The sequence below is a fragment of the Cervus canadensis genome, chromosome 17, assembly GCF_019320065.1.
Source record: "Cervus canadensis isolate Bull #8, Minnesota chromosome 17, ASM1932006v1, whole genome shotgun sequence".
Classification (NCBI taxonomy): Eukaryota; Metazoa; Chordata; class Mammalia; order Artiodactyla; family Cervidae; genus Cervus; species Cervus canadensis.
In genome coordinates, this window is record NC_057402.1 from 63,943,095 (window position 1) to 63,971,040 (window position 27,946).

Below are 27,946 nucleotides of genomic sequence, written 5' to 3' on the forward strand. Positions count from 1 at the left end.
TTTTGGTTTGTTTTTGTAAAAGGCTACAAACAGGTAAGCATTATCTACTCCTTTGTCTCAAACTAGTGCAATTTTTTCAAGCTCCTAAGAAATGGCCATGATTAACCACTCCAATTTGCACTTAAGGTTAATAATGAACCACCTTGGTGTGCTCAGGATTGTTTTCATTTTAGCACTAAAAGTTTCATGTCCCAGGAGAGACCCCTCATTCAAGGCCAAATGGGATGGTTGGTCACACTGTTGTCACTAGCACTGCAGGCTGTCATGATGATATTCTTACCACAAACGGTCTAGTCTGTATTTTAATATGAACCAGTGGTTTACGCTCTATCTGCCATGCCTTCTCGCTCTGTGCTAACAATATCGAGTTCTGATTCAAGTGAGTAATTAAATGAGCCTTTTCATATATATATTCTCCCCAGTGATTCTGTGCCACCATAAAAACATGCACATAAACACATATATCCTTTAATTAGAACTTAAATAAAAACCACAAACACCTACTGGAAAACATTCATTCTCTTCAGGAACAACATGGGGGTTTTTTCTTAGACTTTTATTTTTACACATTCTTATGATATATCCCTTCAAAGGGAACAGGAGGTTAGCAAGATCAGCTTTTTAGATGATTCCATTCTAAATATACATTTTAAACAAACAATATCAAAACAACCAGTGGGGAGGTGAAAAACATTCCATTAACACCATTTTGTCTACACAACAATAAATGCACAAGGACTGGCTGTGTCCTCACCCTGTCTCGCCATAAAGCTGACTACTACTGTCTCTGGTTTTAAAGGACATGGAACCAGGGGTGACCTGTCACAGGGTCAAGGGCACGCCCTGCTCTGGGCTGTTCCAGAGACTTAGTAACCAACCACAGCTCATGACTCCATATTGGCAAACACTATTGGCAGGATACTTCTTGAAGATGTGCACTCCAACATGGAGACACAAATTAAGACCTAAGACACTTATTTTCCAATGGAAGTGGGTCAGGACATTAATTATCTATTCACCTTAGCACTCATTCCCAGGGTCACAAGCTAGGAGAGTGACATTGAGCTCAGCCCACACTTAAGACACACATAACAGACACCCCCCCATCATCAGTCTGTCTTGCCATCAGACAACAGGCTGTCACCTTGACCAATTCTCACCAATAAATAACCTATACAAATACCATTACCAATTACAATCAACATAAAATCAACTCATCTTTATATTAGAAATGAGGAGTCTTTGGTGGAAAAGCCGTCACCTCCCCTGGCAGTTTCTGACAATCACCAGTTCATCTGGCAGACAACAAAAGTTTACACTTGCAATTCAAATCAACTTTCCTTCTATGCCCTGCTTCATGGTGTTTTAAAAATAGATCATCCTGAAAGCTGTACTGCGATGCTCCTCCACTTCCCGATTAGGAAAACACATTCTCTCTAAACTACCTGCTGTAGCCATTCCTGGCAGCTGAGATGTGTGCTGTGGAGGTGTGAGGGCCATCTTGTGAACCCAGAGGGAAGACCCTCAGCTTCCATAGCTGCCCCCATAACCATGTCCCACCTGAGGATGACAAAGCGGGGACCATCATTCCTCAGTGCGCTACAGGCAGTTAGGTCTGTGCTACTGTGTTAGGGGGAGGTACAGTTTAGACAACATTAAGTGAAAGAAACTAGTTTGGATTAAAATAATATTGTGCTGCTAGAGATACTCTTTTTATGTGATGCTACAGCTTTAAAGGAACAAGCTTTAAAAACAATACCTTTGTGCAAAACACACCCGACAGAGCACACCCATTCTAGTATCTTCAATTCAGTGGTGTATATCTACAGGGCTATACTCGTGGCCTGGGAGAATAGAGCCTTTGCTTCCTCCAGGGCCCCTCCTGGGTGCTTCCGGGCTAGGCAGCAACAGAAGCATCCAGCTCCTTCCCCAAAACATCTCATTCTGTTTAATGTATTGTTTGTTTCCCTGGATAAAACACCCCAACTGTCATGATTTCTGTCTAAAGTGCAAAAGCCTCCATGAGGTTGGTTGCCGTCTTCCATCTCGAACCCTTTGTGCTCAGAAAGGCCTCCACCCCCATCATCAGTGGGTTAGGAGGGGCTTCTCTGGGAGGCACAACCCACCTGGGCTTCCAACCATACTGTGCATGACCGCCCCACAAGTCTGAGCTTCAGCGTCTTTTCTATTGTCTTTAGGGTCTACCTCCCACCAGTAAAATTAAATGTTTAGATCCTAAGAGCTAAGGTGCAGAAAAGCTCAAGTACACTCTGGTAGGAGCTGGCTACTCCAGAACTTGTTAAAACCAAAGAGTATTTAGACTGTGCACTACTTAGTGACCTAGTACCACGAAAAGCTGGTATTATAAACCATTCCCAGTAATCCTTCCCCAACCCCCTGCCCCCACCTGGACCCAGTGCAGGGTTCCAGGAGCTTGTGCAAATGTAGCAAGTGTGCTGATCTGATACACTGCAGGAGGCTGGAGCTGTCTTCTCCATAAATAAAATACTATATTTTTTAAAGTTCTGCACATAGAAGGCAATTCATTCAAGTCTTAAAATGAATTTAACTCGAAGATGAATAACTTTTTCCTAAGAAGAAATCATTTAATTTTTTAAATCTGCTTATTTCCTATGATTTCTTTTTGAAAAGACCTTGTAAATAGACAATTCATTCTTCCCTTAAAATGTTAGTTTACTATTTCATGTTAGCACATGAGAATAAAATTTACTCTTAAATATATTACTTTAATCCCATTACCATTTAGGTGTCTTACCAAGGCAATTATACTTTCAAACAGATGCCAGGCACTTCTGTGACCATGTGCAAAAATGGGAGAAATCATCTCTAGGAGTGGAAAGAAAACTCCAGAAAAAGGAACTTTTAAGACGAAAAAGATAAAAAGTATTTCTTGTCAAAGTCCCAACTCAATAAAATTCCAATGCCTTTTAAGGCATGAATTAGTTTGAAATCTTTACAGATTATAAAGTAAAAAGACACTGCCTAGAGTACTCGAAGTAAAAAAAAAAAGGAGGGAGGTTTTAATAAAGAGTTCACCTCCCTCTCTTAAGGCCTTTGTGTGTTGGTACGTTACCAAACAAGATGGCATTTAAAATCAAATATCTGTTTATCAAAACCAGTGTCCCTCATTTTCCTCCTCCTGACTGTCTAGATAGAGGAGGGCAACCTTCTTTTCATCCGAAATCACTGACCTCTGGTCTACCATCCTCTGCAGCTGCACCGTCTTATCAAATTCAGCCTGCTCCTTGCCCCTTTCCCCGGGAGCCTGGTGTCTGTCCCCAGCAGAGCCCTGAAAGCTCACGCCAGCAGCCAGGTCATTCCTACTGCTGGCATCTCTCCAAGCACCATGCTCAGACACACTAGGAGCTTCTGCTTCCGTCCCTGCAGGGAAGAGGACTGTGGCCTCTTGTGTCCAGCGGGGAGTCGCCTCTATGTTACTCACGTCCATCTGAAAGGTAAACGAAGTTTCTTTGGGCCCCAGGGCAACGTGCCTTAGTGTTCTGCCACTGTCTGCAACCTCGCCTACCTCAGGGGAGTCTACCGAACCAGCAAGTGGAAACGTTTTGGAAATGGGTCCGTGGAAGACAATGTGTTCAGAGGTCTTGGCTTCCGCAGGACCCAGCTGAATATGCCTAAAGGATCTGCTCACGCCTGATATCACTTCTGCCCCTGACATGTCTCCTGCACTAGCTTCCTGGGGAGACTCGGAAACGGCCCTTTGGAAGGTGCTCTTTTCAGTCATCAAGATGTTCCGACCCACAGTGTAACTACGGGTGGCCAGGGTCTCGACGGCTGAGCCCTCCCTGTGGGTGCTGCTTTCTGAGTCGCTAAATTCCAAGGGCGGGGGAACGATTGGCTCGGTGGTTTGATGCGTCTGAGGCCCGATGGTGACATGCCTGATGGACGAGCCGTCCCCTGACCACGCTTCCATGTGCACAGAAGCTTCCCTGACACCCAGCTCCACTGTGCCTGAGAGGGGGGCTGTGAGCTGGGTCTGCTCACTGAGCCCCTCCTGGGCACCTAATCGGAGGTGCTTTATGGAAGTCTGGGTGCCCGCTGATCCTTCTGCTTGAGAAGAATCACCCGCCTTCCCCACCCCAGAAACGGGGGCCTGAAAAATAACTTCCCTCTGAGCATAAAACTGTTGGGAGCCAAATGGGCTGTGCCTCCCAAATCTGGGAGGCTCTGTGGGTAGCTCTGCAGGGCCAGGCTCCTCTGTGTCCCCGGCCTCCAGACAGGCAGCGTCAGGCGCTGGGAAGACGACTTCTGTGGACACTGGGCTCTGACGGGGACCCAACGTAAAGAGCCTGGCAGACTGGCTGGCTCCCTCCGAGCCGGCTGCCCAACTCGCTTTGCCCTCCCCACTTACCTCCACGGCCTGGGCCGCGTGGCCCTCGGCAGAGACCTGCTCAGTCCTCCACGTTCCAGGGGACGCTATCCGGATGCGCCCCCCAGACTGGCTGACGTCCTCCAGCACGTGAGCGTGGACAAAGCCTGTGGGGCTGGTGACTTCCACGGTGGCCGACACGGGGCCCGAGGGCGAGGCCAGGCCCGCGTCAACCTCCCCCGCGGAGGCGCTGTACAGCTCCTGGGTGGCCCAGCGCCTGAAGCTGCGGCCGGCCTCCGCCTCCGGGCTGCCCGGGCCCGGGCTGTGCCGCCGCGCTAAGCTGTCTCGCACCACCGACTCCACGGCCTTCTCGATCTCCCCTGCTTCGTCCCGGCTCAGCTCCTCCAGGTCTAACTGGTCGGCGTCCACCGTCTGCGAGAGGTTGACTTCGGCCACTAGGGTCACGGCCCCACTGCCCGCGCTCTGAACTTTCTTCACGTCAAAGGAAACACCCGCAGGCCCGCCCTGGCCCTCTCTGGTGAGGGCGGACAGCTCTTCCTTCATGCGCTCCGGAAGGGTCTCCTCCAGCTGCTCGATCACCTCCACCAGCTGGTGCCTGGGCTCCTTGGAGCCTTGCTTAATGGATGTGTGGAACTCATGGGGTATTTTGATTTCCTTCTCAATGACTATGGGCTTGGCATGAAACTCGCCACTTCTAGTTTGTTCTTTCCAGGGAGCAGATGCCGTGTCCCCCTCCAGAGACGCTTCTGGAACATCCTCCGGCTTCACGACCTTCTCTCCTGGGACGTCATCCCTCTGCGTTCTTCTCCGAGACCCCGGCACGATCTCATCCTGCCAGGAGTACCTGATGGTGGATTCCTCTTCAATGTGGATCTGCCCATACACGGAGCCTTCTTCTCGCTCGTGGGCCCCAGGGTGTTCGTCCGGAGTCGACACAAAGTAACTCTGCTCTCCCTCCAAGTCACCTGCCTCGGTCACTTCTTCCACGTGAGTTACGCTCTCCTGGGGCCGCCTGGCCTCCTGACCTGCGTTCCCTGAGCACGTGACATCTGATTCCCTGTAAACCGCCTCCTCTCTCTCCTCAACAAGCCCCCTGGAGCCTGGAGACACGTCGTCGACCTCCTCCACTTCGAACGGGGTAGAAACCTCATCTGCCTTCTCGCTGCTGACATAGCTCACGGGCTCTTCGATGATCTCCACGTTGACGACTTTTGCTCGCCCTTCTCTCCCCTTCAGACCGAGACGGATCACGTCTCCGATCAAACGCTCCGCCGATTTTCCTTTCAGCTCCACCTCTTTAGCATCCTTGCTTAACAGGTAGTCCAAGCCGGCTTCATCTGAAATGTCGATCTCTTCAGTCAGTTTCGACTCCACGACTATCTCAGTCTTTGCTTTTCTGTCACCGGGAACTTCTTTCCTGTCCACATAAGTGACTTTTGTGTCTGGAAAGGATTCAGCAGACGCTTCCGCCTCGGGAGAGTGGGTAAACTGCTTCAGGATACTGGAAACTATATTCTCAGCTATGGTTTCAGTCATGGAACCGCCTTTCAGAGAGGCTGTGTCGCTGGCGCCCAGCGAGAACGCTGCCTCTCTGGTTTCCACCCCTCTCCCTGTCCCATCACCAGCATCCTTCTTTAGGGGTGTCTGGAGACCCTGGGGAGCCACCTTTGCTGTGCTGTCCTGGGACACCTCTAGCCTGATCGGTATCTCTCTCCCCTTCACACTTGCCTCCTTCAGCGACTCCTTCTCTCTGGCCTTTTCCCTCATCTGCTCGCTTTCTCTCTTTCTTGCTTCTTTATCTAACTTTGTCAGTTCTTCCCACCTTAAGTTTCTCTCCTCTGAAGCCTTCTCTTTGGAATCGAACATTTTCTCTTCTCGCTTTGTTTGAATGGTTTCTGGTCTGTTTCTCTCCTGCTCCTTTGTGGCTTTAGCTTCCGTTTTCTTGCCCAAAATGACGGTCCTCTCATTTGACCACGTGCCCTCAGAAGTGGCTGCCGCCATCTTGTCCCGGCGTTCTCGGTAGGCCTCTGGGGCAGCAGCGGACTCTTTGGCTGAACTAGTGGGTGGAGCCTTTGTTCCTTCAGTTTTTGGCCTCTCAGGGAATGTTTTCGCTTGAGCTTCAGTATTTCTTAAAAGACCGGGGGTTGGAGAGAACGCTCTGAAGTTGGTCTGACCGCTGGCAGTTTTCTCGTAAGCGTTCTCCTGCCAGGCAGTGGTGAAGGAAGAGTATCCGGAACGCAGGACGTCTCTTCTGGCATCGCTTCCGACGGATGTCTGAGAACGTGGTGCCAGGCTCTGCCGGAAGCTCGCAGGAGGTGCTTTTTGCCTTGGAAACAGATTTCTCTCCTTTTCTTTCTGTAATACTGAGGTGGTATATTGATAGGACTTGTCTCTGAATTCTGTAGAAATTGAATAGTACATTAAAATGATAGTCATCATTACCTTTTTTCATCTTAAAAGCATCACCACAGATCAGATCTTATCCCGTCATAATATATACCATTACCACAGAAGGGTCATTATAAATGAGGTATGTTCAGTTCCCAAATTACTTTTTCCGGTAGTTTAAAGAATCACATGACAATAAAATACAGCTCTACAAATGCTTCCACACAACACTTTTCTCCAATTACTGATCTTAAAATACTCATCCATCTTAAACATATCAAACGTGATCATAAAGCATAGCACCTTGTGCCAGTGAGGTTAGGGGTGTATTTATGTGGCAGAAATTTCACAGTTTGGAATCCTTCATTTCCACTTTGTTGAGGTAACTTTATTTTACTGATGAGCAGAGAAGAGCTTCATAATTACCAAAGATAGAGTATATAACTATTAAACATTGAATGGTATTACCCCACCACCTTTAACTATGCTCTCTTTTTTTTTCTTCTTCACTGACTTCCATGTTGGGTCAACAAACACTGAAGAATTTAACTTTTTTTTAAACTTCCTGATTTCGACTTTTATACTTTTTTTCCTTTTTCAAACATCTCATTTGAAAAGGTGCCGAAGTAAAAAGTCAGCCAGTCACCACTACTACAATCTGTCTTAATGTCATGGTCATAGGATTGGAAGGCTGTCTGTGGGGCTTCCTGATTTGTTCTGGCCCATCCACAGAGATGCTACCCTTGGGGATGGCCACACACCCCAGGGTAACTGCTCTTACGAGTGGCCGCTGGTGGTAGGAATGTAGCCTGGCCAGCAGGACCATCTACCCTGGGGGTACCCCCTCATGCCTACCCACACCCATCTGCTGATATGCATAGAGCCTTCTCACCCTCTGGGTCTCCCCCACTGCAGCCAACCAGCTTCCTCTCAAATTCAACAGCAAACTTGCTGGACATTTCTAAGACCAAATTCCATGCAATCACAGATGACTGGAACCAAAATTATTCTGAACCCAGTGACCTGTCAACCTGCGAAGTATCTAACCTGGGATGTTGCTTTTAAAAAATAAAGATGGAGGGTGCTGTTTTTTTTTTTTTAAATCTACCACCTATATGGATTGGCTGTTATAATCAAACACTCTCCTGATAGTGGTAACCAATACATACATGTATGCCCAATGCACCATGATTCTGAATATGACAACACTCACAGAGCTGAACTACCAAGTAGGGTGTACACCCAACACATTGTACCTAATGGAATCTGCCCTCGCTTAAGAAAGCAAGCTCTTAAAGGTTGTACAAGTCCAGGGAAGTTTTCTTTTTCTCAGTTATCCTACAGGTTCTCTGGGTCTTTCTAATGAACACTAACTCTTTAATAGTTGGTTCTACAGCCACAGGAAGTTTGGACTTCATGCTGCAGCTTTTGGCCTGGATAGAGGTCAACCTCAGGGCACTAGCTGACACTGCTGCTCACATCGCCCTGAGCTGCCCACGCAGACACAGGCTGGTGGAAACGGTATAATCCTTTTACCTCTGCTCAAGACTTCCAGTGCTGAGCCTGCTAGACAAAGTAATACCTCCCTGGGCTTGTGTGAAGGCTGTACATCTTTGCTCTGTAAAGGGTGTTCCCACCAAAGCGTGTGATAAGCAAATCCACGTCCACCTTCTCACCGGCTCTCCATCAGCCCTCTCCTCCCTCACCACGCTGGGTAGGATGAACCCTCAAAACACTAGCTAGATGAACAAATGAGTTAATGAAGCCCTTTACTATACAATCTCATTTGCATTATTATTGAAACTGTGTCTATGCATGTGTATACATGTGTATGTATGTATGCCTGTGCACATACACACACTTAATCACTCAGTCATGTCTGACTCTTTGTGACTGTTTGGACTGTAGCCCACCAGGCTCCTCTGTCCATGAGATTTCCCAGGCAAGAATACTGGAGTGGGTTGCCATTTCCTTCTCCAGGGTATCTTCCCAACCCAAGGATCAAACTCATGCCTCCCGTGTCTTCTGGATTACAGGCAGATTCTTTACCCTGAGCCATTGAAACTAAAGTAAATTTTATTTGGTGCTTGAGAAGTATGAAATGAGGGTTTTCTGAAAACTCTTACCTAACCCCAACTCTTCCAGATAAATGACACTTTACTCTTTATCCATAGAATGAAGCTGCGCAGATGGACAGCATCTTAACGTTAAATGATAAGCTTCCCTTATATTTACCTTGTGGCACGTTTTCAATGCACTCAGTAACGATCAGTATCTCCGGATTACTTTCTCCTTCCAGTAAGGCTCTGTAAAAATTATTTTTAAAAAGCTCATTAGGAAATAAAAGATGAGAAGTGCCTCTTCTAAGCTGTCGATCTGTCAATGACACACTGGCACAGGGTCACAGGTCTGCAGACAATGCAGGGCGTGCCAGACCTGGCTCAAGAGTGTGCCTATCAGCCAAATGAACGAGGGAGCTGGGCCCCCAGAAAGACTGGAGAGCCAAGGCCTTCTAGAAAGCCCTTCCAAACCCAGGGCGAGGAGGAGACAAGGGATGTGGACCCAGGAGGGGAGGCCGGGGACCTGGCTTCCCTGGGAAGCGGCAAGGGGCCCATGCCTGGCAGGCCACTCGGGGCCACAGAGCCCCAGAACAGCTACTACTACCCCACCAGGGTCTCCCTGGAGTCACAGGTCAGGGGTTAACTAGGGGCAGAGGAAGGGCTGACACTTGTCTGTAAATAAGGCAATCAGACTGCATGTGCACTTTTCAAACTGGGTTCCATGGGGACATCTTAGAGATGAAAACAACAGAGGAGAGATGGAAGGGGCAGGCAGAAGAGGAGAAAGAAGAGCTTCAGACGCCCCCTCCACCACCACCACCACGGCCCCCCGGGGCCTTATTTCCAGGCAGCATCCAGTTACCTCCTCTGATAAAAATGGCAAAATGCACTAGACTAGGGGGTTTCTTTGGCCATGTCTATCTCCAAAAGTGTAAAACCGTAGAGACCACGGTGGGTCAGCCAGACCCAGGGCCCGGAGACCCTAGGATGCGGGCTGCCTTTGGCACAACAGTTGCTCGGTTGCCAGAGCAACATGTGAGGTCACAAATGTCAGTTCCAAGAAATACACTGCATAGGGCAAAGGGCAAGCATAAGTGGAGCCCACTTGGAAATGCTGACTGACCACGGAGAGCCGGGCAGCCAAACGGGAGGGACGCCAGGACTCTGCAGTCAGGCAGAGCAGTGCCAGGTCCTGTTTCCACGGACTCAAAGGCGGTGATTCCCACACATGCGAGAGCCCCGTGGGCGGCTGGAAGAGGGCAGGAGGCCCCCACCCCGCAGCCCAGGGAGAAGCAGAGCCGAGGGTGAGGGGTTCCAGCTCAGCTGCTGGGGAGGGTTCGCCAGCCGCCCCCGGACCGTGCCCAGAGCCCCACGCTCCACACCCAGGGGCCAGGAAACGGGACACCGGCCTGCTAATCCCACACCCTCCTGACCTGGCGTGTTGGGTTCCCCAACCACAAATAGAAAATGCCGAGGTCCCTATAGGATAAAAAGGCACACGTTGACGGGAAAGTCAGCCGGGGGGGGGCCGGGTGCGCCCGAAATGGCACCAACAGGAAAGGCAGCGTCCTATAGCCAAGGGGCCAGGGGGTGCCGAGAAGCCAAGTCCTATTTCAGCTCCTCCCTCCGCCTGCTCGGGAGGAAGCCTCGGGTACCACAGGGTGCTCCCGCTGGCTGCCCACGGCAGGCAGAAAGGGCCTGCAGGGTGTCCTGACCAGCAGAGAACAGATGACAGGTAGGCGGGGTGCTCAGGATAATGATGCCCCCGCGGTAAAAACACCTTCCTTCTCCCCTCATAGGGCCATGGCTTTGTTCCTCTTTCAGGGAAAATCCAAATCATCACCAGACTTCTAGAGTGCAGGACCCTAAGTTGGGTACTGCGGTTCCTAGGAGGGGCACCAGATCTCGAGGGGTGACAGAGTCCTAACACTCCCGCCCCCAAGGCCTTTGCCAGCCTTGAGACGGGGCACCCTAAGCAGGCTCCGACCCTGCCATCTGTCTCGCCGAGCCCCGGCAATCCCACGCTGGGCCGATGGCACGTGTCGTGGCGCACGGTGAGCAGAGCGGCAGAGACCGGGGCCAGGCCGCCTGGGCCTCCCCGCGGGGGCGGAGATGGCGCCGTCTCACACACATGGTACATCTAACCCCGCAGGCAGAGCCTCCAGACCACACTAATGAAGCACAGCCAACGTCGCTTGTGATTTCAGTCCCAATGCCCCTACAGGAGGACACTCCCTGAGGACTCGGGCCCGCGGCGACGCCCCTCCCGACGGCTGGCCCGACCTGCGGGCGGCACCTTCTCCCCGCAGCCGCCCAGCATGGGCCTCACAGGCGGGGCCGCTGGTGCTGAACCCACGCCTCCGTGAAGCCCCCACACACGCGGCGCCCCGCCTCCGTGAAGGCCCCACAGGCGCGGCGCCCCGCCTCCGTGAAGCCCCCACACGCGCGGCGCTCCGCCTCCGTGAAGTCCCCCCAGACACACGGCGCCCCGCCCCCGTGAAGCCCCCCCAGACACTTGGCGCCCCGCCTCCGTGAAGCCTCCACACACGCGGTGCCCCGCCTCCGTGAAGTCCCCCACACACGCGGTGCCCCGCTTCCGTGAAGCCCCCCAGACACGCCGTGCCCCGCTTCCGTGAAGCCCCCCAGACACGCGGTGCCCCGCTTCCGTGAAGCCCCCCAGACACGCCCCGCCCCGCCTCCGTGAAGCCCCCTAGACACGCCCCACCCCGCCTCCGTGAAGCCCCCCCAAACACGCGGTGCCCCGCTTCCGTGAAGCCCCCCAGACACGCGGTGCCCCGCTTCCGTGAAGCGCCCTACACACGCGTGCCCGCCTCCGTGAAGCCCCCCGACAACACCCCACCCCGCCTCCGTGAAGCCCCTAGACACGCCCCGCCCCGCCTCCGTGAAGCCCCCTAGACACGCCCCCGCCCCGCCTCGGTGAAGCTCCCCCAGACACGCCCCGCCCCGCCTCTGTGACGCCCCCTTGACACGCCCTGCCCCGCCTCCGTGAAGCCCCTCCAGACACGCGGCGCCCCGCCTCCGTGAAGCCCCCCACACACGCGGCGCCCCGCCTCCGTGAAGCCCCGCAGACACGCGGTGCCCCGCCTCCAGGGCTGCCCACAGGACTACGGCAGAGGCAGAACCAAAACTGCCGGGCAAGGCCACGAAGGGTTGGCCCCCTCAAAAGCGTTCAAAGGAACGGTTTTTAAGGAATAGACTGGTACAGCTTTAAGCAGCAGGTCAAGCATTCTCCGGTTATTTTGGGAGCGGAGGAATAAGCTGCTCAGAGCCACCGCGCTGGTGAGAGATGCCAACCGCCTGAATCATGGGCTATTAGCGAGCGTTTCATAAGGCCCTCAGGTTGGCAGCCTCGAGGGGCAGGAAAACAAGCAAACATGTGCGGGAAAACCAGGTCCCTGGCCTCGTCAAGGCCGCTGAGACAGGCCCACGGGTGGAAGCGAGCACTGATGCGGGCCCGGGACCGACAGACCCCCGCAGGAGCTGACCCTGCAGACAGCCCTGGGCACACACGCTGTTGGTCGCCCACTAGGCACGGAGAAGAGCCCGGCAGGCAGAGGCTGTTTCCAGAAGCAGCCCGGGGGGCCCGCCTGGTCGTGGTGGAGGAATGGTTCCCCACGTGCTTCCTGGCAAAGCACAAGTGGTGGGTGGGAGGGGAGGGGCGGGGCTGGGAGAAGGCACTTCCCTGCAGCGCCCCCCCTCCCCAGCTCCAAAGAGGCTAGGGGACCGCCTGGCACTCTAGATGGGGACTGGGAACCGGAGGGTAAGGGAGGAAGGGAGGCGGAAGTCCATCTGTAGGACCCGCATCGCCATCGGATTTGGGAAGGTCCGCCCCTGGCAGGGCGGGTGAAAGACCATAAGCAGGCAGTGCTGCCAGGCGCCCTGGTCATTGCCTCTGCGCTAGAGATGAATGCACACGTGGAAAGTTTGTCAAATCCAGAGACAGGCAAAAAAAAGCAGACATAAAGAACAAGAGAGAGAGAAATAAAGCAGAGAGAGAAAGCACTGGGAGTGGTGAGCAGAGAAACTTCCAGAATCAGGTTGCCTGGATTTAAACCCTGCCACTGTCTAGTCCTGTGACTCAGGCAAGCTGCTCAACCCTCTGTGGCTCAGTTTCCCCATTTCTGAAATAGGGAGCACTGTTTGTGGTGCTAATTGACAGGGAACAGGTTTGTGGTGCTAATTAATAAAGTGACTAGAAAGTTCTCCCAACAATGGTTGTCACAGAATCGTGCTCAGTAAAGGTCAGCCATCTTAGTCGTCACCTACATCATTTTCTACTGACCTCAAAAAAAAGCTGATTTTCCATTAACCAAAATAATTCAAGAAGGGAAGAGATTCTGGATAATCTAAAGTCACAGTTAACTGAGGGCTAATTCATTCACACAATGATGTGGGGCTAACAACCAGCTGCATCCGTTGATCCTAATTGTCTATCCCTAAAACTACAAGATTTTATTAAATTCAAGTTTTCCACCTAATAAGCAGATAAGTCTCAGTGTTAACACATTTTTATAAATTTTCCCAAAGCAGGATTCAACTTTTAAAATAACAAAATGTATTTCTCCAAGAACTTGATAATTTCCAAGAAATGTTTTCACTTGAACAGATACATAAAAAGGTACAGGTGGTCTTAAAAATAATGGAGCAACCAGAAACATCATTAAAATAATAAAGTTACCAACATTAGGCGCTATCTGTATTGTAAACCTAGACACTGGATATTCTCAGTTTAAACCCAGGGACTCTGCCCACTGCGATCAGATAAAGGGGGTTCTATACTCCCTCCCCCAGCACAGGCATATCAACACAAAGACCCTAAAGGACTTTGCCATGAAGTCCCCAGACAGGAAATCTTTGCACAACACTTCCGTATGTGGTCAGGCAAGACTACCTTTAGTGTTTCTCACTTGAGAAATCATTTGGCCCTGCTCTCCATTTTTCCAGGGGAAACTTAGAACTAACGTTTGTTAAACTCTCCACTCCCAAAACATAAAAAACAAAGCCTTCTTTGTAAATTCTGATGGAGATTTCATTATCTGTACCCTGGATCAGAAATCCAAAAGGGGCCCCTGCCTACCCTCAGTTTTGTCCTTTCTGGAATCGGCTTTCTCTGGGTAGTTCTGCATCTTTTGTTTCAATTTTGACTATCTTTTTTTTTCCCCAAAAATGTTTCTAACAGCCTACTCCTAATGATGGTGTTCTGTCCTCTTTTGGTGCAGGGTGGGGAGGGGGGATTCTCTACTTTCGACTGTGTTTCTACAAATTCTCAATCTGTAGCTTGTAGGCCTAATCTTTATGTCAGCAGCAAGGGGCTCAGGACATAGCGGGTTCTGAACACTATCGTATTCCTATCCCCCACATTCCCTACCCTTCAAGGCCCAACTCAAATCCCACAAACCTTGAAAAGCTCTCAGGCTACCTCGGCTTGAAGCTCACCATTCCCTCTCTGAACCATCATTACCAGACCCTATTCACTAACAGGAAACCATGTGCAGTATTTTCTTGGAACGTGCATTCTATTATTTTAACATCTTTGACTTTTCACCAAAGCACACTTCTCCCTTCCTGTGACACCCCCTCACCTCCCACCTCCACCTCTTCGTATGATGTTTAAATCTCTGCCATCCTTCAAGACCCAGATCAACGTCACCTCTCTCGAGAAACCTCCCCTGATTCTCACAACTCCCTTCAGACTCCAGAAGCCCTGCACTTGGGGACGTGTCTTATGTCCCGCGGTGTAGGAGGCTACCTCTGTCCATGCGGCCTTATCCTCAGCACCCGGCCACACCCTTGTGACCCCTCTGAGCAGGCATCATACCCTGCATGTGGACCGTCTCCAGAACAGCCTGAGCGCACAGACGCCAGCTCACAGAACACAGCTTCACGGGCGAGGTTCTTACCCACCCATCACACATGGCCCTCCTTGGACAGCCCCTAAAACCAAGCTGCCCAAATGCTTGGCCCTGCTACAGACATGTTAGCTCAGTCCTCAGGTCCTTGCTTCAGCTGCCCCCTCAGCCTGAAAGGCCCTTTCCTCATGGTCTCTTCCTGGCTGTCCCCCAGTAAGGCTCAGTGCTGCCTCTTCCAGGAAGCCCGCTCTACATGCTCCAGCAGCCCCTCACTAGGTCTGCCGGTTCTTTGTCGTGTCCTCTAGCCTGCTGGGAGATAGGCTGAGAGCTTCCTGGATGTCCCTGGGAGCTCTGCAAACAGCAATGTGGGCACAGATCACCTGGGATCCTGTGATAGGAAACTCTGATCAGGGTGGGCCCAAGGCTTCCCAGAAGCCTGAGATGCCGAGTGATGCCAACACTGTGGGTCTGCAGGCCTCCAGGGCAGAGCCCCGGAACAGCATTTCTCTGCCCTGGGTGTACCTGACAACGATCCTTGCAGCTGAAGCAAGACCACGCTTGGGCCCACCTGGTGCCAGTCAACGGGAACATCTAGGACTGGGCCTGGGAGCCGACGCTTCATCAGCTTCTCCGGGTGACGCCCGTGTGCAGACACAGCTAAGAACCAAGCCCTGGCCTGTCTCTGAGCATCTCCCCATCGTCACTCAGCCCCTCGTAAACAAACACCGCCACTTCAGGGAAAACCTCGAGTGATGGTGGACAAGCATCTCCAGCCGCGCACGACATGACCGGCAACGGGCAGACGAGAGCAAGCGCAGCCGTGCCCACCTGCCTCCTCCGCACCCCCTTCTCCCGGCATCCTCGGCCCGGCCTGGCCCAGCCCAGGGCTCCTGCCCACTGTCACCGGCCACCTGGGGCAAAGGGCTCGTTCTCGGTCCACCTGCCAGGCCAGGCTCCAGGGTCTCCCTGGATACCAACTGACCAACTTGGGTTTGGTGAAATCCTCCAGTCTTGGACTCTGAGGTTTACTTTAATTTTATTATTTTATTAAATTACATATTTGCTTTGGGTTAGCTGCTCAGTCGTGCCCAACTCATTGCAACCCCATTGACTGTAGCCCGCCAGGTTCCCCTGTCCATGGGATTCTCCAAGCAAGAATCCTTGCCATTTCCTCCTCCAGGGGGTCTTCCCAACCCAGGGATCAAATCCAGGTCAGGTTGCAGGCAGATTCTTTTACCACTGACCCATGATGGAGGCTATAAACTATAAGCTTCTATCTATTAATTATGCATTACGCCATTCTGTTACTACTTTAACGTTTCTTCTTCACGGTGCAAGTTACAGTGAAGAAGGGTCAGACACCTGGGTTTGGAAGGGTTCGCGGCACTTGCGAGCTAGCCTCCCCACAGCACAGAGTCAGCCGTGATGGGCTGCGCTTCCAGCTTCCTGGAGACCAGCCCGCCCCTCCCGTGGGAAGCGTGTGGTCGGGGTGTCGGCTGGCGAGCAGCGCTTGGGGGCGGCTGCGGCCGGGAACAGTCCAGCCGCGAGGGGGAGCAACGCTGGCCGCAGCCGTCGCCCACCTCAGCCCCCTGGACGGGCTGGCGAGCAGCTGTGCGGCCGGGCCCCTGCAACGTGGTCCCTGCCGCCCTCGGGGAGGCAGCGGAGCAAAGGTCAACCTCCCAGGGGTGGCGAGTCAAAGACCAAACGGGAGCTTGTGAAGAGGAGTTTTCAGACCTGGGCTCAGAATTTGGGCAGGAGCACGAAGTACCGAGACAGTCACGGGAGACGTGACAAGGATTTATCTTCAGGACACTTACCAGCGATGGGAAATGCCAGGCTCTGGGCTGCTACAAAGGACCGGATCAGATTCAGCTGCCTGCATGCCCTCTAGGTCTGCACGCGGCTCCGGTCTCAGAGCTGAGCCCTGGGGGGCAGGGGCTGCGGCAGTTCTAACCACAGGGCCGGGCTCCCCATCTCCCCCAAGCTCACCTGGACTTCAGAAAGGCACAGTGACATCAGTCACCCGCCTCCTGGGAAGGACTGATGCCTCCTACACTCCTAGGAGATGGCCACGTCAGTCCCTAATGGGTGAGAAAAACGGACGCCCAGCCACAGGCAGGAGTAAGCTCTGTCCCTGCAGGTGTGAGCGAAAGAAGTTCACTCACCACCAAGAGAAAAGCTAGAAACATGCTAAGCCTTGAGGACAGCTGAGCTGGGAGGGCTGTGAACACCTCCCAGGGAGGGAAGGCCCACCTGTACGTGCTGACTTCCCACGACAGGGAAGTGGGGACAGGACACGGCGGGGAGGCAAGGACGCAAAACCCGGGAAAGATGAGGCGTAAAGTCAGAGTCTCTGAACTCCAACCCAGGAGTTTTACAGGAAGGAAACAGGAAGATCCAACACGCTCTGTAGAGAAAAGGCTCCCTTGACCCCAGGCCGCACCTAACACGGCACAGGTGCGGGTTTTCTAGGCAGCCTGGCGTCTGCCCTGGAAGGCTGGGCCTCCGCCCCATCTCAGCCCGTGGGACTCGGGGAAGCCAACCCTCCGATCACTCTGTTCCCCGGGCCAAGGGCAGGCAGGGGGCCCAGCAGAGCCAGAAGGGCCCCAGGAGTCCTGCTGGGAAAGGAGCCCCTCCTCTGCCCATGCAACTGGGGGCTGCAGGGACGAGAGCCTGCAGCCGCTGGGGGCCCTCCTGCTGTGGGGGGCGCAGAGCAAGGAAGGAAGGGGCCAGAGACACAGGGCCAGACCACCAGCAGCGCCACCCAGGCATCGAACCCGCTGTGCTGGGCGGAGGGCTTGTTCAGTCCTGTGAGGAACAAGAGCCTCTTTTGACTTGGGCCAGTCTCAGAAGGGCTTCTGTCACTGGCAAGTGACAAAAATCCTAATTAATGCTTCCCTCCCCCAAACAAAGCCCAACCATTTTGACGTTTTCCTTCTTAGTAAAGTTTAGCTTATCTCACTCAGCATGTGTTTGAACAGCCTGCCGATCTGATTTTGCAGTTGCTCACCCCATGAGGTTTCCGAGGAGAACGTGGGGAGATGGACCTTGGCAAGCACAGACTGGCCAGTGCCACCTCTGCCCTCCCCGGTGCCCTGATCCCCCACCTGCTGGGTGCCGGGACCATCCCTCAATTCCGTGCCCCTGGGCAGGCCTGGCCCCTTAGTGGCCCCTGTGGTCCAGCCCAGGGCCTGCCCGACAGACTGCTCCCTCCTCACGATGGTAACAAGCATCCTGGCCAAAGGCTGGCTGAGGCAGGTCCTCCAGATGGTGAAGAATCGGTGAGGCTGGCCCCAGGCTCCAGTGTGGACGCCCAGCTTACACTGGTCGGAAAGAAAGCTGCTTCTAGATGCACACCAAAGCAGCCAGGTCGCTCTGATATTCAGAGTGAGGGTAAGATTGGGAGACCCACAGGCAGCCCCCAGCGTGTGCCGATCCGGCCTGGGCTCCGACCCGGCCACGTGCCCCAGCCGGGCCGTGGACATCGGTCCCCTCCTCCCCGCTCCAGGTCTAACTTCCCATCTGCTGACGATGATGGCTCTGACGACCAGGCCTCCTGGGATCAGCCAGGGCCCAGGCTCCAAAGCTCACCCACACCCACGACTGACTCACACTCACAGCAACCAGGAGTGAGGGGGCATCGAGTCCCCTTTACACGGCTTGGTGGGTACGGCACAGGCCCCACACCAGCCTGGATGCCAGCTTCTAGACCCTTCCCTCACATGCAAAAGGGGTGCATGGTGTCCACCACCTGAGGGGTGACACAGGCAGTGAGCAGCCTCAAAGGACTTAGCACTGTGTCGGGCAGGCAGGAAGGGCTCAGTACCCATAGTCATCTCACAAGTGGGGAGCTGGGTCCCTAAAAGTCCTTCCCCTGTAAGCATCTGCGATCTGGGCCCCCCGGTCCAGTCCTCATTGGCTAGGAAAGCTTCAAGCAGTGGGAGATGCCACCTCGGCCAGTGATGGCGCATCCCTGGGGGCAGGAGGTGGGTGTGGAGGGCAAGCACCACTCTGTCACACCAGGGACATGCGGCCACGGCCTCTGCCCCTCTGAGGGCTCCGTGACTGTTTGATCTGGGTTGACTGAATTCAAGTCAACATCTTGATAAACAAAGCCAGGCACCTGGAGCTCCCTGCTGATCTTCAGGCAGAGACGAGGGTCTTCAAGGCTGAACCCCTGGAGACAGAGTCAGAGCCCCGGGGTCTGAAGCAACAGCACGACAGGCAGACGGACTCAGACTTCCTGGGTCCGAGTCCTGGTCCTGTCCTTCCTAGGTCTGTGACTAACACGGTGCCTAATCCCGAGGATCCAGGGAGCTGGCGTGTGTACAACTCTTCACTGGTTCCCTAGACACGCAAAGAGCAGGCAAGGGGGGCAAAACTCAGCTGCTCCCAGCACCAGGGGGTGCCCGCTCTGTGATCTGAGTGGGCCCTGCCCCCCTCCCCGCTCTGGCCCAGGACACCTGCCTTGGCCGCCCTGGGGGCTGCCCCCAGCTGTGACAAAGCCACCACCATTGCGCGGAGCCTGCAGGGGCTTCAAGTGCTGCTGGCTCCAGCTCGGCGGGCTCAGCGCAACGCCCTTACCTGTAGGTTGCCACCTCCAGGCTGAGGCCGGTCTTCACCTGCACGAGCTCCTGGCAGTCCCGCAGCCGGTCGGCCATGGCCAAGGTGAGGGCTGCCTTCTCATCCTCCAGGTAGGCGATCTCTCTCTAAAGAGAACAGAAGGTTTGGGGGTCAGGGGGCTGGAGCTCTGCGGGGTCCAACTCAGCAGCTCAGGACACAGAAAGAGATGAAAAATTTCCAGATTTATTAAAAACACCATCATTGCAGGGACAATTTTTAAATACTGTATTTCTCCCACCTGGAAAGGTTTGTTTTTTTTTTTTTAAATCACATAAGGAAGATGTAGCTAACACACAGAATTTTCTGTTCATACTCCCTAATGAAAGCTTGTAAAGCATTTCTACACCTTAGACATCAGTCAGCACAGGTAAGTAAACATATTGACACTGGCGAAGTAATGTGCTATTTAAAATAAGCCAAGACTAGAAAGCAGGGATTTTATTATATTTAAAACAGAAGTCACTCAGATCTGAAATAGAATTTCCCCCACACTCACAATTTCCCCAGTTGTATAAGCTGATACAGACCTCTTTGCTTTACCTAGACAAGCTACTTTAAAATCATCTGGGAGAAAAGTTACATTAATGAGACAAGAAAATATTCAGGGCATAAATGTCAAAAGTCAGACCTGGATATAAACCTTTATGACTGTTCTCATGGCACACGGTTAATAAGAGCTCCCGGGCACGTGTTCACATCGCCCCCACGCCAGTTCCGCTCCCACAGGGTTAACTGCATCTGTCCGTGTCCCACGGCTGGGAGATATCCCAGGGACGCCTGCAGCCTCATGCACTCCCCACACCCCTGCCTCCCCTCATCCCCACCCCGTCTCTAGAAAAATGTCCTTTACATACGAGTCATACAACACACAACTGGTGAACTGGATTTAAAATGAAATGACCAAGGTAATATTACCTTCCTCAAAATGTCCCAGTTTAAATCAACAATATATTTTAATAAACACAATGGTTTCATTTATACCATTTTACAGTTCCGTGCTACTCTGCATTAACAGTCTTACATAGCATTTTATAGCTATGCTGGGGAATAATCAGCTGAACAAATACTTAGAACTTTGAGTAAGTCCACAGACTAACTTCTGGTTTGCAATTATTTCTGAATACAATTAACTAAAAAGCTTACATTCTTAGACAATTATCTTTGTGGAATTTAAAAATTATAAGACTACTGGGAGAAAGAAATCTATTTTCATTTATCACATAATCCCTCCATCAAAGGCACTTGGCAATATACTGACCGTCCGAAATCAACAGTGTCTATGAAACTAAGGAATGAATGCAACTAAGGTCTCACACTAGATTCACCACCTAAAAAGAAGCATGATCAGCATGTAAATAATTCTGTTTCTCATAGCAGTTCTATACATCTAAACTAATAATTGCTGTTATGTTCTTTTTGTCTATATAAAGTATGCTAAAAACAAAAACTGAAGCTACTTCGCTTTGAAAGCAAAGGAGTAATTTTTTTTTAATTCCTTACAATTAAAAAAAAAAATTTTTTTTTCCTCCCATTTATTTTTATTAGTTGGAAGCTAATTACTTTACAATATTGTAGTGGTTTTTGCCATACATTGACATGAATCAGCCATGGATTTACATGTGTTCCCCATCCCGATCCCCCCTCCCACCTCCCTCCCCATCCCATCCCTCTGGGTCTTCCCAGTGCACCAGCCCCGAGCACTTGTCTCATGCATCCAACCTGGACTGGTGATTCACACTTGATAATATACATGTTTTGATGCTGTTCTCTCAGATCATCCCACCCTTGCCTTCTCCCATAGAGTCCAAAAGTCTGTTCTGTAAAATCTGTGTCTCTTTTTCTGTTTTGCATATAGGGTTATCGTTATCATCTTTCTAAATTCCATATATATGCGTTAGTATACTGTATTGGTCTTTATCTTTCTGGCTTACTTCACTCTGTATAATGGGCTCCAGTTTTATCCATCTCATTAGAACTGATTCAGATGTATTCTTTTTAATGGCTGAGTAATATTCCATTGTGTATATGTACCACAGCTTTCTTATCCATTTGTCTGCTGAAGGAGTAATTTTTAAGCAAAGCAGTAAATTTAAGAAGTGCTAGGTAGTATCTGAGGAGAAGGCAATGGCACCCCACTCCAGTACTCTTGCCTGGAAAATCCCATGGACGGAGGAGCCTGGTAGGCTGCAATCCATGGGGTCGCACAGAGTCAGACATGCCTGAGCGCGTTCACTTTCACTTTTCACTTTCACGCATTGGAGAAGGAAATGGCAACCCACTCCAGTATTCTTGCCTGGAGAATCCCACGGATGGCAGAGCCTGGTGGGCTGCTGTCTATGGGTCGCACAGAGTCAGACACGACTGAAGCGACTTAGCAGCAGCAGCAGCAGGTAGTATCTGAGGGTGGATAAGTGTAAACATCCTCCAAAACTGGCATTATAAATAAAGAGGTTTATCAAAGCAGACCATTGGCCAGTCTTGATTTAATTGACAGCTACCAGAATTTGGTCACGCATGACATTCACATATTCTGTAGTTAAGTCTTAGTGTTAAAACCCTATGTTCCCCCATTTTAGAGGAAGTATAAACTCAGGTACGAGGTTACAGTATGAAATGTTGTGTAAACGTAGCATATGAATCCTTCCTACTAGAGGAAATTCTACCTGAATATTAAAATTTGATGACATACAGTAATGTTTTCTTTGCAGAGAAGTTCAGTTATTGCTAAAATGCTTAGGAAAAGAACCAGACATATTCAATTCTCTAACCACAAACCTCCTCGGCAAGTCAAGATCTCCCAGTCATGCCAAGGAGGTAGCACAGAGATTCTTCTCCCTCCCAGGGGCCCAGAGAAGTTCTGTACCCACAAAACAAGAAGAGGAAAATCAAACTGTGTCTAAGTTACAATAAGAGCAGTTCCAACCACATTCCCACATGAGTCAAGTCTTCCGAAACCGTCAAAGGAAAACTCATTGACTTTTGGAAGCAGGAATATAAGAATTACTGGCTCCCAGCAGTCTCCACAGGAATTGTAACCCATCCTGCTGGTTGAATAAAGCGTCAGACTTGGCCTCCAGTTCTCCAGAAGTTTTCAGACCTTGGGCCAGGCCAAGGCACTTGAGCCTGACACACAGCAGCGGATTCTAACCCAGGCAGAGCAGTTTTGCCGAGTGATACAAGAGCTGGGGAAAAAGGTCACCTTTTCAGTTGCTATTTTAGAGAGCTGCTGGGTGCCTCACAACGGATGATGAAATGCAAGCTACACAAGGGAAAGTATGCCGCATTCAGTGTCCAAAGAATTCCCTTTCTCTTAACCAAACTTGAGCAGCTCCTAGCGAAGCTCATCACCCAGACACAAGAGGAAGAAGAGCTTGCAAGTGTCACCTTGAATGCTGGAGCTCAAGGGAATTTAAATACTGTGATAACCTCATTTAGATGCAAGAACTAAAAGCAAATGCTAATAACAATGCATTGACTGGATGCTAAGTATTTGCAGCTCTGACCCAGGCCACACTCTGAACTCCAGGCTCATCATGTTATGTTACGAGACCAGGTGGCTATCTCGGAGGCATTTCAAACCCAGCTCTGCTCTCCCACCCAAACCTGCCTTCCTGCACCAACCCCGTTCCTCCAGCATCTCTGGTCCCAAGCCCTGGAGAGGACTTGATTTCTCCCTCTCTCTATATCCAATCCATCTGCAAAGCCTATGGGCTTCAACTTCAGGGTGAAGTCCAACCTCTGCCTTTCGCTGCTGCCCATGGCCCAATCCCCCAGCACCTCCTGTCTTGATGGCAAAGTCTCCAAAAGAGATCACCCTGCTCCCACCTGTGTGGTTGGAACTGCATTTATCTTAACTTACAGTCTGATTTTCCTCCTCTTATTTTGCGGGGCACAGAACTGTTCCGGGAGGGAGAGAATTTTTGTGTTACCTCCTTGGCATGGCTCAGAGAGCCTGACCTGCTTAGGAGATTTGCAGTTAGAGCACTGAATGTGTCTGCTATTTTTTTCTAAGCATTTTAACAATAATTAAACTTCTCTGCTACAGTGCGTGGGGCCACAAAGAGTTGGACACGACCGATGCAACTTAGCACGCACAAACTTCCTTGCAAAGAAGTCATGTGCAACACAGCAGCCAAGGAGACTCCGTGAAGACACAGGTCACCACTCCTCTCTGCACAGAGCCCTCCAGTGGCTTTCCGCACGCTCAGAGCAAAGGCCAGGTCCTGCCGTCACCCCCTCACCCTCACCCACGTGCCCCAGTCACACCCGCCCCTGCAAACCACACTGTTTCCACCTCCAACCTCTGAGGTCAAGGACTTGTCCGTTGTGTCTATTATGTTCCCTGCTGTACCCCCAGGACTTTAGAGGCCAGCTTGGTACACTAAGTGCTCAATGTGGGCTTCTTTCATCACCCCCAGCTCACAGATGGGGAAACGGAGACACAAACAGTGGCAGAGCCAGAAATGAGACCCAAGCAGGGCAGCGAAACTGACTCCATTACAATCGAAAGAAAGTTCTCAGTCATTCACACCTCGGTGGTTGTGTAAGCTGTCCAGGGCCGGCCTCGAGGCTAAAAGCACACTTTTATCTGTGTTTATGGGTAAGGCTGGTGAAAATCACAAACGTCTTCCAGTTTTTGCCTGAAGTCCCTTCCTGCAGACTGGGAGGCAGGGTTCAAGTGATCTGCGCTCAGTCGCTCAGCTGTGACCAACTCTTTGCGGCCCCGTGGACTATAGCCTGCCAGGCTCCTCTGTCCATGGAATTTTCCAGGCAAGAATACTGGAGGGGGTTGCCATTTCCTTCTCCAAGGGATCTTCCCAACCCGCATATCTTACATCTCCTGTGTTGGCAGGCAGATTCTTTACCACCACGCCACCTGGGAAGCTTCAAGAAATCTGAACTATACAAAAATGCTGGGGACTTGGATGTCAGTTCATCAAAGTTCTCTGGCAAATCTGAGGCAAGGGGCCTACCAGACAGGCCTAAGGCAGGCAGGCTATCTGGGAAGGCCCACTTTCCCCAGAGAGTCCTGGCAAGCAGCTTTACCCCTCGAGCTGCAGACGCAGCCCAGAGCCTGGATACTGTGTGGGGGCTCCTGCCTCCAAACAAGGGTTTCCATTAAACCATACGGGAAACAGAAGGCAGTAAATGAATGACTTAACTCTAAAACTATTCTGACAACAGCCAGCTGGAAGGGTCTGAAAGCATTTTAAAATTTTAGATTAACAGGCACCTCTTGCTAGTCCTTAGGAAGAACAGGGGTCATCATTCTATGAAAGCAAAACAAATACTGGTTTAAAGTCCATCTTTAACAGAACAGATAGAAGAGAGAGAACACTGCCCAGTGGTTAGTTGCTCAAGCAATGAAGCCTCAATCAAACCCAGGCTTAGCTACTTACTAACTGGGTGACCTACAGGCCTCAGTTTCATCATCTGCAAGATGGGGCAAAGATTGGTACCCACTTTCTAAGACTGGCATGAGGACTGAGAGTGAATACACATGTGATCGGCTTCATACCTGTGGTACCTGGCATACAAGAAGCTAATTCCTAGTAATGAAACTTTTATTACAGTAAATTAGTTAAATCAGGTCTTATATTGTCAGTCTCCCCAGGATAGCTTCTTTAGATTTGAAAACATCAGGAACTTGGGGTTAAATCATCAATACTCAGTCTTAAACAAAATTTCTAGCATTTCTACACTCCTTAAAAATAAAACACTGATGCTTGGTGTTGAGTTTTTTGGAATGCAACTTGAAATATGGTTGCTTTAAGCTAACTGATGAAAGCTTCAGGGTATGGATAAGGAAATACAGAGTGCAATAGAACCTGCAAGTCCTTATCAACGTTTTCTTGATCTTTACTTACTTTTAGCGGAATGAAGCAAATTCCAGTAAGAGAGGTACTACCGGGACAGGAGGGTGGGGTCCTAGTTCTGGGTCAGGTGTGACCCCAGGAAAAGGCCCTGGAGTCCCAGTGTCAAGGAAGGTAATCTGAACTGCATGTCAGATGCCCACATCTCCTGGAATCAGAGGAACTCCACTTCTATCTGTTTTATATCTGGGGCACACTTAAGAGTTAACAGGGAGTGAAAGGGTTCTGCTGCTAAAAGGAACACTGAAACCAGAGCTTCCAGGTCCAAAATGAGCCCAGTGGGCTCTGACTGCAAATGAATGGTGAGGATTGAGCCCACGAAACACGCCTCAAAGGCTTTTCCAAACCTGCTTGCACAGCAGGGACCCTTGACGTGTAGCAGGGGCTCCCTACAAAGGGGTTCAGTGGGCAGGGAGCTTGGCAGACACTTCCCTTTGGTTAAAAGCTCCGTGAAAGCCTACATTAAAGACACTTTCTAGCTTTCGCTCAACACAGAACATAGGGCCCTCTGGAACTAGTGTCCCTGGCCAGCATCATTGGAAAGAGAAGGGCTGTGAGTGCAGGGTAGGTGCTGGATACCAGCACACACTCGCTAGTCCTGTCCTCACCCCAGCTACAACCCTGGCTTTTGAAAATCAGGAGGCAAAGGCCGAAAAACCCCACGATTCAAAAGACTAAGTTCCAAACAACTGAGCATGTTGTTCACTTCATGATTTGCCATCCAGATTCCAGCTCTTGGAGGGAAGCCCCGGGGCAGCGCTAAGGGTGGGCGCAATCAACAGATACCTGCTGATTAACTGTGAACACCGATGACGTCACCACAGGCCCCCAGGCAACAGCCCTGTTTCCTTTACTTGTTTTCAAAAAGGCACAAAATCCCTCCAAGACAAATTGTTAACTTGAAGCTGTAAACGGTTTCCTTTCAAATATTTCTGAATTTGTGTGGATGCGGTCTTAAACTGTCATCCTAGGAACTAATGACGAGAGTAGGATTGGGGAATATTTTCCATTCTAGCGCAATCTGGGGAGAACCAGGGCTAACCGTAGGGCTGGGCTGAGTGGACAGGTTATAAAGCAGCCACAGGTGCCACCCTGTCAGCGTGAGAAGCCTGAGCTTCGCGTCTCTGGACGAGAAACTGTTTACAGTACCTCCACTTGTAATAACATCCTGCCAGAGAGCTGCCTTACCCCAGAGATCTGGCATCAGCGTGTACTGTGCGGAAAACATCTCTGATCAAGTCCTTCCCTGCATTAAGACCGCTGCCCCTCCCAAGAACAAACAAGGCGGCGGTCCAGGGAGCCCCGACCAGCTGCTTCCCTCGGGGAAACCATTCTGCCAAAATAAAAACCCGATGTGGAAGACAATTTACGTTTTCCCCAGAGGCGTCCTAGGGCGCAACGGTGCTGCCACTTTGAACGACTCACGATAAGGGCTTGGCATTGCCTAGAAACCTCCCAACGCTGGGGCCGAGGAGGAAGGAGCTGTCACCTCTGGAAGTCACCTCGGGGGGCTTCCTGGCCGACTTTACAGTGAACTTAGTCCTTGAAGTATAGGAAATTGCAAAAAGAATCTGGAGCCTAGGGAGTCATCGGTCGGGATGCACCCAGGCCCGCCAAGGGCTGCGGAAACTGACAAGCGGGCCAGGACCCCACAGTGCGGGCTGGAGGTCGGGATCCTGAGGCCGCGCCGCGGAGTCGGGGGTCCCTTCGGCGCCGGGGTCCCCAAGGGGCACCCCCTGGGCCGGGCCCGCCCGGCGGGGAACGCGGCGCGGTCCGGGGACCCCCACCCGCCGGGCGCCCGGGGCCGGGACGGGGGCGTTGCGGCTCACTGACCTGCCGCTCCTCGGCCTGCAGCTCGGACGCCTCGCGCACCCGCAGCAGCTCCTCCTCCAACAGCGCCCGCAGCTGCTCCAGCTCGAGCGCCTCGCGCCTCAGCGCCTCCGCCTCCTGCGCGCACAGCCGCGTCTCCTCCTCGGCCTCGCGCTGGCTCTCCCGGCCGCGCCGCAGCGCCTCCTCCAGCTCGCGCACCTCATCCTCGTACCGCTGCACGGTCTCCCGCCAGGCCTCGGCCACCAGCAGCGCGCAGTCCTCGTGCAGCTCCCGCAGGCGCGGCGGGGGCGCGGCGGGGCCGGCGACGCGGCCGCGGTAGCGCAGGGTCAGGCCGGCGGCGCGCGCGCGCAGCTCCCGCACGTCGCGCTCGCGGGCCGCGTCCAGGCCGCGGCGCTCGGCCTGCAGGCGGCCCAGCAGCGCCTCGAGGGCGGCGCGCGCGGCCAGCTCCTCCTGCAGCTCGCGGCGCTGCGAGTCGAGCTCGGCGTCCAGGCGGCCGCGGGCGGCGCGCGCCTCCTCGCCCAGCAGCTGCAGCTCCCGCAGCTCGCGCCGCAGGGCGTCGCGCTCGCCCTGCGCCAGAGCCGTGGCCCAGCTCAGCTCGTCCAGCTGCCGCCGCAGGCCGCGCGCCTCCTCCTCGCAGCGGGCCTCCGCCTCGGCCCACAGCCCCTCCTGGCCGCGCCGGCCGCGCAGCTCCTCCTCCAGGAGCAAGTTCTCGCGCTCCAGCTCCCGCACCCGGCACACGTACTCATACAGCCGGGCGTTCAGCTCCTGCAGCTCGGCCTTCTCAGGACCCGTGTGCAGCCGCCAGGACAGCATCTTGCTGGGGTGCGGGGCTCCCCCGGCCGCCTGCTTCACTCCGAACCTGGTCTTGTCCCCTCCGCCGCGCCGCCCCGGCCCCGCCGCCTCTCCGGAGGCCCGCAGACTGGGGCGCGAGCC

At 52.4% G+C, this 27,946-nt stretch overlaps 1 protein-coding gene across 2 annotated transcripts; it reads right to left on the reverse strand.

Moving 5' to 3' along the window:
• Positions 1–452: 452 nt before the first annotated feature.
• On the reverse strand, positions 453–27,946 carry SYNM (synemin). 2 transcript variants are annotated; one of them, XM_043434516.1, is made up of 5 exons: positions 27,017–27,945; positions 19,272–19,396; positions 8,993–9,063; positions 4,391–6,768; positions 453–3,469 (listed from the first exon to the last, which is right to left on the reverse strand). In XM_043434516.1, exons 1-5 carry the CDS (start codon positions 27,824–27,826, stop codon positions 3,131–3,133), a joined length of 3,723 nt encoding a protein of 1,240 aa, XP_043290451.1. In that variant the 5' UTR covers positions 27,827–27,945; the 3' UTR covers positions 453–3,130. The 2 variants fall into 2 exon arrangements, with proteins under 2 accessions (XP_043290451.1, XP_043290449.1); XM_043434514.1 differs by having other exon boundaries at positions 453–6,768; positions 27,017–27,946.

What these genes read in the sequence shown, in the direction of transcription:
- SYNM (XM_043434514.1), bottom strand. Translation starts at nt 27,826, where the DNA reads ATGCTGTCCTGGCGGCTGCACACGGGTCCTGAGAAGGCCGAGCTGCAG. An exon ending in TGCAGGCCGAGGAGCGGCAG is followed by an intron (nt 19,397 to 27,016) that starts GTCAGTGAGCCG and finishes TGTTCTCTTTAG; the next exon opens with AGAGAGATCGCCTACCTGGA. An exon ending in CATTGAAAACGTGCCACAAG is followed by an intron (nt 6,769 to 8,992) that starts GTAAATATAAGG and finishes CAATTTCTACAG; the next exon opens with AATTCAGAGACAAGTCCTAT.